The sequence below is a fragment of the Bufo gargarizans genome, chromosome 1 (assembly GCF_014858855.1).
Source record: "Bufo gargarizans isolate SCDJY-AF-19 chromosome 1, ASM1485885v1, whole genome shotgun sequence".
Taxonomy (NCBI): Eukaryota; Metazoa; Chordata; class Amphibia; order Anura; family Bufonidae; genus Bufo; species Bufo gargarizans.
Genome location: NC_058080.1, coordinates 488191916 through 488206275, shown reverse-complemented (window position 1 = coordinate 488206275; position 14360 = coordinate 488191916). Strand labels below are relative to the sequence as shown.

The window sequence follows — 14360 nt, the reverse complement described above, 5'->3', positions numbered from 1 at the left end:
GAAAACCCCTTTTAGGCTCAAACAGGCCTGGGGTTAAAGGGGTTTTTCAATTTCAGACAATGGGGGCATATCACATAGATATGCGGGTGCCAGAGTATCTCGTAAACCCAGTGAAGGAGGCAGGGCTCCAGACAAAAAAAAATATCAAGTGGCCATTGGCTCCTAACCTGAAAAATTTAGGAGCCAAATTTAAAATGCATATAATTACGGTATAATAAAAAAAAAACGTCTTACCTAGAGTTGTCACGATACCAAAATTTTTACTCCATTTCGATACCATAAAAAGTATTGCGATACTCGATACCATGTGAAAAAATAAAAACACCAAAAAAAGCTGCGTGCATTCCACATTTTATGGAATGTCTGGACCATAATAGAACAGTCCGATCCTAATTTTTGTCGGGACAAGGTAACTAAAAAATGGCAAATTGCAAGTTTTATTTTTATTTTTTTTCTGTTACGGCGTTAACCACATAGGAGATATTTTTGAATATTTTAATCGTTTGCACTTTTTTGGGGTGTGGCGATATGTAATATTTATTTATTGTTTATATATTTTTTATATGTAAAATTGGGAAAGGGGGTGATTTAAACTTATTTAAACAATATTTTGGGTTGTGTATGGTTTTTTTAATTTATTTTTTTTCTTAACTATTTCCCTTAGGGGCTAGAACCTGGGGTCTTTTCATCCCTTGTCCTATTCACCCTAATAAAGCTCTATCAGGGTGAATAGGACTTTACACTCTCTCCCTGCTGCTCTGCTGCTTCAGTAGCGTCCTGGCTTCCATGGTAACCGATCGGAGCCCCCAGGATTACACTGCTGGGGCTCCGATCAGAAGCTGCCACTGCACCTCCAATAAAGGAGGGGAGGGGGGGACCCTGTGGCCACTGCCACCAATGATTAGAATAGTTATACTACTAGGGGGGGTTTGGGGGCGCACTGCACCACCAATGATTATATGGTACTTTAGAATACTGGGGTTTATAAACAATGAATATAGTTTATGCTTGAATACAAACGCAGGCTGCGAGTGCCGGCCATATACCATACCCGGCACCCAGCCTCTATGACTGCGCGCTGCAATTCGCCGCTATTAACCTGTCAGGTGCCGCATGCCATGTCAGTTTAATGTGAAAGCGGCAGAGCAGCGGAGGGTCTAGGCGCAAATGGCGACAAGACTACAAAGTCTTGTCGCCACTTTGCAAATCTAAGTCGCATTGGCGACCATTGCGTGGCTGCCCTCCATTCATTTATATGAGGTCACTGAGAATAGCCGAGCGCTGGCTCGGCTATTTCCACCAGCCCCATAGAAGTGAATGGAAGCAGTGGCCACACAAGCGCGGTGCACAACAAGACTCATACTGTTTTAATAAATAAGGCCTAAACTTTCCTTTTTATTGGTCTGCAGAATTTTCTGTGTGTTTCCGAAAGTCCATGTAGAAATACTACATAGGGTTAATCTGCTGATCTGTTCCATTTTTGGCCTGAGAGGGCAAAGCTTAACAATTTTTGTGCCCTAATACAGACAGGGCAGAGGGGGGAGGTAACTACAGCAGCCAGTTCTCTTAGGCCGCTTCACACAAGCGAGTATTCCGCGCGGGTGCGATGCGTGATGCGAATGCTTTTGCGCCCACACGGAATCCGGACCCATTCATTTCAATTGGGGCTGTGTACATGTGCAACGCTGGCCCCATAGAAGTGAATGGAGCTGCGTCAAAATCGCATCGTATCCGCACTTTCTTGCAGATGTGATTTTTATGTATTTATTTTTATTTCTCGCCCATTTTCCTTGGGGGACACAGACCTTGGGTATAGCTCAGCTCCCTAGGAGGCGTGACACTAAGTAAAACTGTTAAGCCCCTCCTCCATCAGCTATACCCTCAGCCTGGAGATAGAGGCTACCAGTTTTTAGCTTAGTGTCCAAGGAGGCAAGACACTCCCTGCTACTGCAGGGCTGTTTTCTCCTTGTTATTTTTACTTTTTCTTCTAATTTTGTTATTTTATTTTTTCCTAGGGATACCAGAGACTCATTTGACCTCTCTGCTCTCCCGGGGTTGAGCTGCGCCAGTGCCAACTTATCTGCACTGCTGCCTCCCCCACAGAAGCAATAGGAGGATCTGGGCAGCAATGGCTCCTCTACATCCCGCCAGCTAGGGGGTCGCCCGCACGCCAAGCCCCTCTTCCAGCTTCCTGCCACTGCGGTGCCAGTGGCTGAAGGGGCGACCCTGCTGGAAAGGACTGAGGGTGAAGACGTCGGACGGTGAGATGGCTATTCCAGCCCATACCCCGTCTCTATCTGCAGCATCTACCCCTCTGGGTAAGGGGGGCACCCGTGGTCGCTCATTCTGAGCGCTCATCTGCAGGACAATGCAGCACAGCAGCATCCTCAGCACCCCCACGCCGTTCCCCCCCACGCTGCTATCTTTCTCCCTCCCCCCCTCCCCCCCTCCCCCTCATTCGGGGCTGACTCCATTTTTCTCTTCTCTCTCTCCCCCTTCCCGCCGAGAACGGGGGGCGGGGCTTAGCGGTCCCGACAGGGGGCGGGGCTTACGCGCGTGTCATTTTGGGGGCGGAGCTACGTTCTCCTTCACAGGAGACATTTCAAGCGCTGGAGGGGGCGGAGCTTGTTCCCCGTGCTTTCTGCTGAGGTTTCCCGCGCTTCCTCACTCCTGACAGGAAGCTGGGACACGGTGGGGGACTCTAACCTCCTGTGTACATCGCTCGGCTTCTGTGGGCGCTCTCTGCTGCTCACTGCTGTTCACTGCTTCTCTGCTGCTGCTGATCTGGGCCATCTCCTGACGTTCTTCTGAGGCACTGGTAGGACAGTTAACCCTCTCCTAACCCTCCTGGTAATAGCTGCTATAACCCTTTGTGGTCTCTATATTAGAGTACAACCACACTTCAGCATGACAGATCTCACAGGTGCCCCCAAACCCTGGTACCATGCCTGTACCGCCTGTAAGGAACTTTTTCCGCGTGGGCAATCTGAGCCGCATTGCCTTGCATGTCAGGCCCCGGTGCAGGGCCCGCTTCCCGCTGCGCCCCCCGGTGCCTCTGAACCCCCTGACTGGGCTAGGTCTCTGTCTCAGGCGGTGGAAAGCCTTACACACGTAGTGGGCCGTCTCGTGGATAGACCGCCTCTCCCGCAGGCTGCCACAATCCCTGTCGCACCCGCTGGGACTACCGTTTCTGCCGCCCCCACTGGTTCCCTGCCTCCCAGCGAATCTTCCAGGGCCCGGCATACTCAGAAACGTTCAAGGGTTGAGCGCACATCTTCTCCAGATGCTTCGCTCTCTCCGCCATGCGTGCGAGCTCAGTCAAGTCTATCCTCTCAAAGGGATACGCTTTCTGAGGGAGAACTGGCGGATTCGGACGTGGACATGGACTCAGAGCTTCCGTCCAAATTGGCGTCCGCGGTGGGGCATCTTGTCACTAGCATCCGTGATACCTTTCAGCTGCACGATGACCCCCCCAGCTCTGAACAGGCTGGCGTGTCCTTTCTCCGCCCCAAACAGGCCTCCAAGGTTTTTCCCATACACGCTGATTTTTCTTCTGTGGTATCCAAGGCTTGGACTCGGCCTAACGTCCGCTTTATTACACCCAAAAAGCTGGACATTTGTTATCCCTTTCCAGCGGATTCTGTGACCACGTGGACATCCCCGCCTAAGGTTGATCCTCCCGTGGCTCGCCTGTCCAAAAGCACTACTATTCCTGTACAGGACGGATCTTCCCTCCAGTCTGTTGAGGACCGTCGTACGGAATCCCTCTCCAAGGCCATATTTACTGCCTCTGGTTCGGCCCTTAGACCGGTCTTTGCCTCCGCCTGGGTTGGCAAAGCGGTCTCTGAATGGGGTTTGCAACTGGAACGGGAGTTAGGGTCGGACGTCCCTGTTCAGGACCTCCGTTCCTTAGCCCAACTAATTGTTCAGGCCGGAAAATTCGTCTGTGAGGCCTCCCTTGATGCGGGTGCCCTCATTGCCCGTTCCTCTGCCCTGGCAGTTTCTGTCAGGAGGGAACTCTGGCTGAAGGTTTGGGCGGCGGACGCCGCTTCCAAACGCTCTTTGGCCGGCCTACCATTCACGGGTTCCCGCCTGTTCGGAACCCGTCTGGACGAACTTATATCAGAGGCCACGGGTGGGAAGAGTACTCACCTCCCCCAGTCCAGGCCAATGGGCGCCCCCCGTGGTCGCGCTGGTTCGTCCCGTTTTCGGTCCTTTCGCAAGCCCACCGGGTCTAGACCCGCGGCCAGTTCTTCTTCCTCTGGCCCAGCCCAGGATAGACGCAAGAAGCCGTTTTTTCGGACGCAACCTACCTGGCGCAAGTCCCAGCCTGCACGGGCTCCCACAGGCCAGCAGCCCTCTGCCTGAAGGTGCGCCCCCACCTACCCGGGTGGGGGGCCGCCTTCTCCTATTCAGGAACGTATGGCGGGCCCACATCTCAGACGCATAGGCGCTCGAGATTGTATCTTGCGGATACAAAATCGAATTTGCGTCCATTCCGCCAGACCGTTTCTTCCGATCCCGTCCTCCGCGAGATCCCGTACGAGTGGCTGCCTTCTTCGCGGCCATTCACTCTCTAATGGACAAGGGTGTCGTCGCCCCCGTGCCTCCGACGGAAAGGTTCAGGGGGTTCTACTCGAACCTCTTTGTGGTTCCCAAGAAGGAAGGCTCAGTGCGTCCGATCTTGGACCTAAAACGCCTGAACCGTTTTCTCCGACTGCAGAGATTCCGGATGGAGTCTCTCAGGTCCGCAGTGGCCTCCCTGGAAAGAGGGGATTTCATGGCCTCAATCGACATTCAGGATGCATACCTCCACGTTCCGGTTGCTCCATGTCATCACCGCTTCCTGCGCTTCGCGGTGGGGGACGATCACTTCCAATTCGTCGCCCTTCCCTTTGGTCTGGCGACGGCTCCTCGAGTGTTCACCAAGGTCCTGGCCCCTGTCTTGGCCCTTCTACGTTCAAGAAGTGTTTTTCTTCTCCCATACTTGGACGACATCCTGGTCAAGGCACCCTCCTTCTCTCAGACATCCCGCAGTGTGGAACTCACTCTGGAGACCCTGACGCGGTTCGGTTGGATTATCAACCACCCCAAATCTTCCCTTACCCCCTCCAGACGGCTGATCTTCCTGGGGATGCTCCTGGATACAGAGTTGGCGGAGGTCCGCCTTCCGTCGGACAAGCGTCTGGCCCTTCGCGGGTCGGTTCGCAGTCTCCTCCGTCATCACCGCCCTTCCCTCAGATCCAGCATGCGGTTGTTGGGAAAGATGGTTGCCTGTTTCGAAGCGGTGCCGTTCGCACAATTCCGATCCCGCACCTTTCAGAGGGCAATTCTGTCGGCCTGGGACAAATCACCGAGGAGTCTGGACAGGACCTTTCTTCTGCCTCCCCTGGCTCGGGCTTCCCTCGGCTGGTGGTTGCATATCCCTCTAAGGGGGAAGTCCTTCCTTCCACTGAACTGGCTGGTGATTACCACAGATGCCAGCTTACGGGGGTGGGGGGGGGGTTTTCCCTCCCCGGTCCGTCCAGGGCGTTTGGTCTCTATCGGAGTCCAGACTTCCAATCAATATTCTGGAACTGAGGGCGATTCTTCTGTCCCTCAGACACTGGACCCATCTGCTGAGGGGCCACCCTGTTCGGATCCAATCGGACAATGCCACGGCTGTGGCATACATAAACCATCAGGGAGGCACTCGCAGCGCTGCAGCGATGCAAGAGGTGACCCTCATTCTCCTCTGGGCGGAGACGCACGTGCCGGCCTTATCTGCGATTTACATCCCGGGGGTGGACAACTGGGCGGCGGATTTCCTCAGCCGGTCCACCATCGACCCGGGAGAATGGTCCCTGCACCCAGAGGTGTTCGAAGCCCTTTGTCTTCGCTGGGGTCGCCCCGACGTGGACCTCATGGCCTCCAAATTCAACCACAAGGTCCCCCTATACCTGGCCAGGGCACGGGACCCGAAGGCATACGGCGCCGACGCGCTCGTCCTTCCGTGGCGCGAATTCTCCCTTCTGTACGTCTTTCCTCCTTTTCCCCTCCTGCCACGGGTTCTTCGGAGGATCGCGGCAGAGGGCGTCCCCGCGATTCTAATCGCCCCGGATTGGCCCCGCCGGTCTTGGTACGCCGACCTAATGTTGCTGTTGGCAGACGCACCGTGGCCACTGCCCTCCAGGGAAGACCTTCTCTCTCAGGGACCGATCTTCCACGAGCATTTAGGCTCGCTACGTTTGACGGCGTGGCTATTGAGACCGCCGTCTTAACGCGACGGGGTTTCTCCGCGGACGTAGTCCGCACCATGATCCGGGCTCGTAAGCCCGTATCCTCTAGGATCTACTATCGGGTTTGGAGGTCCTATCTGGGGTTCTGTGAGTCCCGGAGCATCCCACCTCTCCGGTTTTCTCTTCCCACAATCCTGTCCTTCCTCCAGTCGGGTCTGGACCTGGGGCTGTGCCTCAGTTCTCTGAAGGGTCAGATTTCGGCGCTGTCTATTCTTCTCCAGCGTCCCCTGGCCCCTCTAGGGCCAATTAAGACCTTTTTACAAGGGGTGGCTCACTCTGTTCCGCCGTACCGCCCTCCAGTTCCTTCCTGGGACCTGAATGTGGTGCTCTCGTCGCTCCAATCAGCCCCCTTCGAGCCTTTACGGGAGGTCTCCCTTCGCCTTCTGTCCTGCAAGGTCATCTTTCTTGTGGCCGTCACGTCTCTCCGACGGGTGTCGGAGTTAGCGGCTCTTTCTTGCTCCGAACCTTTCCTGATCTTCCACCAGGATAAGGTTGTGCTTCGGCCTGTCCCGACTTTCCTGCCAAAGGTGGTCTCCGCCTTTCACATCAATGAGGACATCGTCCTTCCGTCGCTCTGTCCCTCTCCTTCCCACCCCAGAGAACGGGAACTGCACCGTCTGGATGTGGTCAGGGCGTTGAGGATTTACTTGGAGGTCACCGGGTCCTTTCGGCGCACGGACTCCCTGTTTGTGGTTCCGGAGGGTTCGCGCAAAGGGTTGGCGGTCTCCAAGGTGGCTATTGCCCGTTTCATTAAACTGGCGGTGTCTGAGGCTTATCGAGCCAAGGGCAGACCTCCGCCTTTCGGCGTCACTGCTCATTCCACCAGAGCAGTCGGAGCTTCCTGGGCGCAGAGGCATCGGGCCTCGGCTGAACAGTTGTGCAAAGCAGCCACTTGGTCCTCTCTGCACACTTTCACAAAGTTCTATAGGGTGCATACGCATGCATCAGCGGATGCTGCTTTGGGCCGCCTGGTTTTGCAGGCAGCGGTTTCCTGATGCTCTGGTGGTGTTCCGCCTTGGGTTTGTGGTCCCTCCCTTCTTGGACTGCTCTTGAACGTCCCAAGGTCTGTGTCCCCCAAGGAAAATGGGCGAGAAAAGGAGATTTTTGTATAACTTACCAGTTAAATCTCTTTCTCGCTCTTCCTTGGGGGACACAGCACCCACCCTTCTGTGTTTGGTTACAGGGTTATGGTCTGGCGCCCCGTTGGGTTGCTGGCTGGTTGTTTCCGTTATTGTTTGTTATCCTTTCACTACTTGGACACGCAACTGGTAGCCTCTATCTCCAGGCTGAGGGTATAGCTGATGGAGGAGGGGCTTAACAGTTTTACTTAGTGTCACGCCTCCTAGGGAGCTGAGCTATACCCAAGGTCTGTGTCCCCCAAGGAAGAGCGAGAAAGAGATTTAACTGGTAAGTTATACAAAAATCTCCTTTTTTTTCACGCAGCTCCATTCACTTCTACATGTTTTTCACGGATGGTTGCAAGGAGATGTTTGTAAACATTCAGTTTTTTTTTTATCACGCGCGTGCAAAACGCATTAAATCACATTGCACCTGTGCGATAAAAACTGAACGCGATTGTAAAAAAATTTAATAAACTTGCTTGCAAAATCATGCAGTTTTCACTGAACGCATCCGGATCTAATCCGGACACACTCGCCTGCAATGGGCCTTACTGTCAGACGTAGGACTGAGGAGAAGGAGGATAAGGACATATGTCATGAGGCACAGAGGAGATTTCTTTGTCTTTCTTAGTTTTAATTGCAATATGATCAAGGGAAAGGAGCAGAATAATGGAATAATTACTACATGTAGGAGTTTTCATAAAAAAATATATATATAATTTTTTGTTTCCAAATACCTTATGAACTGCACATCCAAATCACACCATTTAAAAAATTCCCATGTTTTTATGTAAATGGCAGTAGAAGTCATTATTACTGGTAAAAATCGAGCGATAGATATATATATAATATTTTATATTTTTTTTTAATTTTTTTTCAGGAATCCCAGATTCAAGCAGCTGGAATCTTAACCCAGAAGCGTCCTATGTTTACTACTGTGCCAATGAAACCGTACACGGTGTGGAGTTTCAGGAAATTCCTGATGTGAAGGGAGCACTACTAGTTTGTGATATGTCTTCAAACTTCCTGTCCAGACCAATTGACATTTCCAAGGTATCTGTTTTGATGCTCTGTTAAATAGAAATAAATAGAATATCAATGAGTAAATGGCTTTTGCAACAACAGGTGCATCTCAATATATTAGAATATTGTCAGTTTGTTTATTTCAGTAATTCAATTCAAAAAGTGAAACTCATATTCTATAGATTCATTACAAACAGGGTGCTCTATTTCAAGTGGTTATTTAATTTAATGTTGATTAATGGTTTACAACTAATGATTCTGATGTGACTTTTTGGAATAAAACTCCTAAGATTGACGCACCGGTAGTCTGAATATCAAAGAAAACCTCCCTTCTGTTTGAGGATATGGGCTTGCTACGTGACCCCATGGACAAAAAATGTGAAAGCTTGCTTAAAAAACCATGGGAGACAAATGCTGCAATGTTTAGACCCAGTATTTCTTCCACCTGCACCACTAGGTCCTTATTGCTATGGCTAAGTCAATTAGAAGATAACTTGGCAGCTGGAACTCCTAGAGAGGAGATCTTAGCATCTCTACCGACATTGAAACGAGCAACAAACTTTTTAGCCGATGCTTCAGCTGATTAGGTGAGATTGTCAGCCAGATTAGCCGCCATCTCCAGTGCAACAAGATATGGCATCTAAAAATCGCCTATGTGCTATCTATCCCCTGTGAAGGAGACCTCCTCTTTGGGTCAGCCCTTGATAATATCCTAGTGAAGGCCTCTGATAGAAAGAAAGGATTCCCTACAGAGAGTAGATTATTATTATTTTTTCATCAGTGGCGGTTCTTTCGGAACCAGAGAAACAGACAGAAGACGGACCAGAAGAAAAATAATTTCTCCGAGAAATGGAAGCCCTCAAGAGGGAGAGGAAAAAGGATTCCGCTTTAATCCAGCAAAATCCACTCAATGACGCCAGATGCCCGGTTGGAGCAAGATAAAAAAAAATATATAATTCCCACAGTGGGAGAAAATAACCTCCCCTTGGATTCTAAATTCCATCCCAAGAGGGTTCAGCCTAGAGTTCGATACCTACGTAATCAACAAACCACTGCCTCAGAAGGAGAAACAACTATGCCTAGAGTTAGAAATATCCATTCTTCTCCAGAAGCAAGTATTGATTCCAGATCACCCAACAAAAAACTAGTATTCTATTCTCCATTATTTCAGAACAAGAAACCAGAGGGTTCATTCAGACTGTAATCTAAGGAAATTGAACAAATATTTAACTTACAAAAAATTCAAAATGGAGACCATCAAGTCGACCATAAACCTCCTTCCCCAGAGTTGCTATATGGTAATTCTGGGTTTACAAGATGCCTATTCACAGATCACGTGTCAATCCTCAGAAAACACCAGAAATACCAGAGAATTGCTGTTTACATAGGAACCCGCCTTTGTCATTTTCAGTTCCAGGCCCCTTCCCTTTGGGCTATCCTCTGCTCCGAGAATCTTCTCAAAGGTAATATCCGAGATGACAAGTTACCTCCATCTACAGGGGATTCTCATAATACCCTATCTAGACGACTTCCTGATTGCAGCCAAAACAGAAGGCGAGCTGCTATTTCATCTAGACCAAGTAAAGGAAATGTTTCTTACTTTAGGATGGATTATAAATCACAAAAAAATCAGATTTCATCCCAAGTCAACAAAAAGTCTTCTTAGTTGTTCTCCAGGATTCACGCTTTCTGATGTCCTCCCTCCCAGAAAAAAAATCTGTTGACTATATATCAAAAGATCTTTCAATTTTGCAAATTAAAAACTTCCACTATCAGAAGCATCATGACGGTTTTAGGTCACCTAACATCCTCTATACCCGCAGTCATATGGGCTTAGAGCCATAAAAGGGTTCTACAGTCCTTTCTTCTAGATTCCTGGAACGGTACTTGAGCCTCCTTAGAAAAAGGGTAGGCCTTCCATCAAGGGTATTACAGTCTCTAGCCTGGTGGAAAATGAGAAATTTGCAGACAGAAGTCTACTGGCATCGGGAAGATATGCTAGTAGTCACTACAGACGCCAGCAACAGAGGCTGGGGTCGTCATGCGGCAGACCTGATGGCTCAAGGAGTTTGGAACAACTCCATGGCCTCGTCAAACCAAAAGAAACTTAAGGCAGTTTTCAAGGTTCTTCTGGCACTCCATTCAAAGATACCTCTACGCCAGGTAAAAATCCTATCTGACAACACAACCACAGTTGCATACATAAACAGACATGCAGGCACTCGGAACAGAGTTCTGGCCACAACCACAAAGAGGATTTTTCTATGGGCAGAAAAACATCTGACTTCCTTATCAGCGGTCCATTTAAAAGGAAACAAAAATCTTGTGGCCGATTTCTTCAGCAGGCAGACAATAAAGGAAGGGGATTGGGCCTTGAGTCTCGATGTATTCCAACAGATCACAGCAAAATGGGACGTTCCAATGCTGGACTTGTTTGCAAACCGGGGGATCAGGAAGGTACAGAAATGATGTTCTGTCCCCACAGGACCAGCCAGAGATTCTAGATGCCCTATCTCGCCCATGGCCAAAGGGGCTGCTATATGCGTCGTCGGCGTCCCCTCCCCTTTCAGCTTAATTCCAACCCCTTTTTAAATTATTATTTTATTTTTTATTTTTTTCCCACACACGTGAGAAACGCATGAATACTGATGACACCATCATGGGGAAAAAAACACAAGAACTGAACGCATTCACATATAACTCTGAAACAAACAGGGATAATCATCAGTTTTTCACTATCGGGGCTTGGACGAGTTCCATATCACTCTTCGGAAAGAGGCCTTACTGGTACCAAATGAATTGCTCAGTAAGGCTACTTTCACACTCTCGTTTGTTGCGGCTCTGTCATGGATCTGCACAAACGTATCCGTTCACATATTACAATCGCATGCATCCATTCAGAACGGATCTGTTTATGGACAAAACGGATCCGTCTTGAACACCATTGAAAGCCAATGGAGGACGGATCAGTTTTTTTTTTTTTTGTTTCAGTGAAAACGGATCCGTCCCCATTGACTTACATTATCTATCAGGACGGATCCGTTTGGCTCAGTTTCGTCAGCGTTTGGCAGCGTTTTGGTGTCTGCCTACAAAGCGGAACGGAGCCAAACTGATGCATTCTGAGCAGATCCTTTTCCATTCAGAATGCTTTAAGGGCAAAACTGATCCGCTTGTGAGCCCATGACGGATCTCACAAACTGAAACCAAAACGCCAGTGTGAAAGTAGCCTTAGCTGTTTGTTGTACTCTTTAATCTCTTTGGGCTTTGTGTGTACTTTTGTTATGTTCCAAGCTAGAATAGTGGAGCATGTAGCATAAGCATAACAAAAACTTGACGGGCACATTATAGATTTAAAGGGGCTGTCTCTCAGTCCCGACCACTTCCCGGCAAGGAAACAGCAGAGAGCTCATTGCCATACATGAGCTGCTGAAACAGCGGCGCGTCCTGCTGTTTCCCATCCAGTAGGTGGTCGGGACTTTGTCTTAACTAACCTTAGTAACGGTGAGATGAGACAACCCCTTTAAAGCAACCCAGTGGGTCCCTTTAATGAGATTACATGAAAAACTGAAATAATGCCCATGTGAACACAGCCTTATTGGTACCTGTTATCAATATTAAAAGCCCTTTAACAGCCTATATGTGAATATTCTATGTGTTTTTGTTTTTGTATTATGGATATAATATTTTGAAGTCATCCCATACATCCTACTTCCTTCCATGCTCTTTATTATCTTTGTTTGGACTTTGAGCATGTCAGACAACCTGACCTGTCACCTCTCTAGACATGCCTGCTTTAGTAACTACTTGCATTCCCTATGTGATAATTCTGGAGCCTCTAGTCCTATGACTCTGAAATTTGCCAATTGTTTATTTGTAAATTCTAGAAATTATCAATGAATTACTAAGTTTTTGTAATGATGGTCCAGGTGGGTGTTACCAGTTGGGTTGGGCAGTCTGACAGTTACCAACCAGTTCTGCCAGTGTCAGCTTCTCATTGTGTCATGATTTCATGGGTTTTTCATGAATTAAAAACGACTCTTACATTTTTCCTATATCGAAAAACAAACTTATTATTAGTATAGTTCTGTTTGAAACTGAAAATCTCTTGACACTCTGGTATTTGCATTGAAGGAAAAAAAAAAAATTTTTTTTTTCTTTTTGCTTTCTAGTTTGGACTTATTTTTGCCGGAGCTCAAAAGAATGTTGGCTGTGCCGGGGTGACAGTGGTAATCGTGAGAGAAGATTTATTGGGTTTTTCATTGAAAGAATGCCCTACTATCCTTGATTTCAAAATCCAGGCAGGAAATGCTTCTCTGTATAACACCCCTCCATGTTTCAGGTATGTAAATTCTTATTCACTTAGGCGAGAGCTGCACTGTGACAGTGGTTACATACTAATTCCAGTAGAGAATCTACACTACTTTTTGTGCTATACAAAAAAGAAAAACGCAACTTACCAGTCTTGTTACATGTGGCCTCGTGGCTGCATTTCTATTTTTTGTTAGGCCCTGGCCACTTATGCGTTCTATTCCTTTTAGGCTAAAAACAGCATTAGAACTATGATCGTGTGAACTTGGCCTCAAATAGAAGATCCACCTTTTAGTTAAAATTATCACAATATTCAATGACTTCTTGTTGTGTAGAAAAACAAAATCAACTGACTCTCATTGTGCCTACATCTGAATGTAGGCACATTTATAATAGAGAGGATTTCCTAATTCAGGCCCCTCTGAGTTTTAGGACATATTTCGAAGGGTGGCTCCATGCCAGACAGACTCAGACTTTTACATGATGTACCCCTATTAACCGCCTCTGGACCGCCTAAGGGTACTTTCACACTTTTTTCTTTTCCGGCATAGAGTTCCGTCACAGGGGCTCTATACCGGAAAACAACTGATCAGTTTTATCCCCATGCATTCTGAATGGAGAGTAATCCGTTCAGTTTGCATCAGGATGTCTTCAGTTCAGTCGTTTTGACTGATCAGGCAAAAGAGAAAACCGCAGCATGCTACGGTTTTCTCTCCGGCCCAAAAAACTAAATACATGCCTGAACGCCGGATCCGGCATTTTTTCCCATAGGAATGTATTAGCGCCGGATCCGGCATTCAGAATACCGGAATGCCGGATCCGTCGTTCCGGCATGCACAGATCGGCAAAAATTTGAAAAAATGTACAAGACGGATCCGTCTGTCCGCATGACAAGCGGAGAGACGGATCCGTCCTTGCAATGCATTTGTGAGACGGATCCGTCTCACAAATGCTTTCAGTCAGCGGCAGATCGGCGGATCCGGCGGCCAGTTCCGACGACGGAACTGCCCGCCGGATCACACTGCCGCAAGTGTGAAAGTAGCCTAACGCAGGATCGCGGTCCGGAGGCGGCAGCTCTGCGCACAGTCACGCGAGATTTCCTGTGAACGCGCGCACGCAGGCGCGCGCGTTCGCAGGATCGGAAGGTAAGCGAGTGGATCTCCAGCCTGCCAGCGGCGATCGTTCGCTGGAGATGCAATTTTTTTTTTTAACCCCTAACAGATATATTAGACGCTGTTTTGATAACAGCGTCTAATATACCTGGTCCTCTGGTGGTCCCTTTTGTTTGGATCGACCACCAGAGGACACAGGTAGCTGTGTAAAGTAGCACCAAACACCACTACACTACACTACACCCCCCCTGTCACTTATTAACCCCTTATGAACCCCTGATCACCCCATATAGACTCCCTGATCACCCCCCTGTCATTGATCACCCCCCTGTAAGGCTCCATTCAGACATCCGTATGATTTTTACGGATCCACGGATACTTGGATCGGATCCGCAAAACACATACGGACGTCTGAATGGAGCCTTACAGGGGGGTGATCACCCATATAGACTCCCTGATCACCCCCCTGTAAGGCTCCATTCAGACATCCGTATGATTTTTACGGATCCACGGATACA

At 48.7% G+C, this 14360-nt stretch overlaps 1 protein-coding gene across 1 annotated transcript in view; it reads left to right on the top strand.

The window, feature by feature from the left end:
- PSAT1 (phosphoserine aminotransferase 1) overlaps positions 1 to 14360 on the top strand; it is a 41502-nt gene that overhangs the window by 10582 nt on the left and 16560 nt on the right. Inside the window, exons 5-6 of the mRNA XM_044287769.1 lie at positions 8280 to 8452; positions 12592 to 12761. Coding sequence (XP_044143704.1) covers positions 8280 to 8452; positions 12592 to 12761 — 343 coding nt within the window. The remainder of the gene's footprint in view (positions 1 to 8279; positions 8453 to 12591; positions 12762 to 14360) is intronic.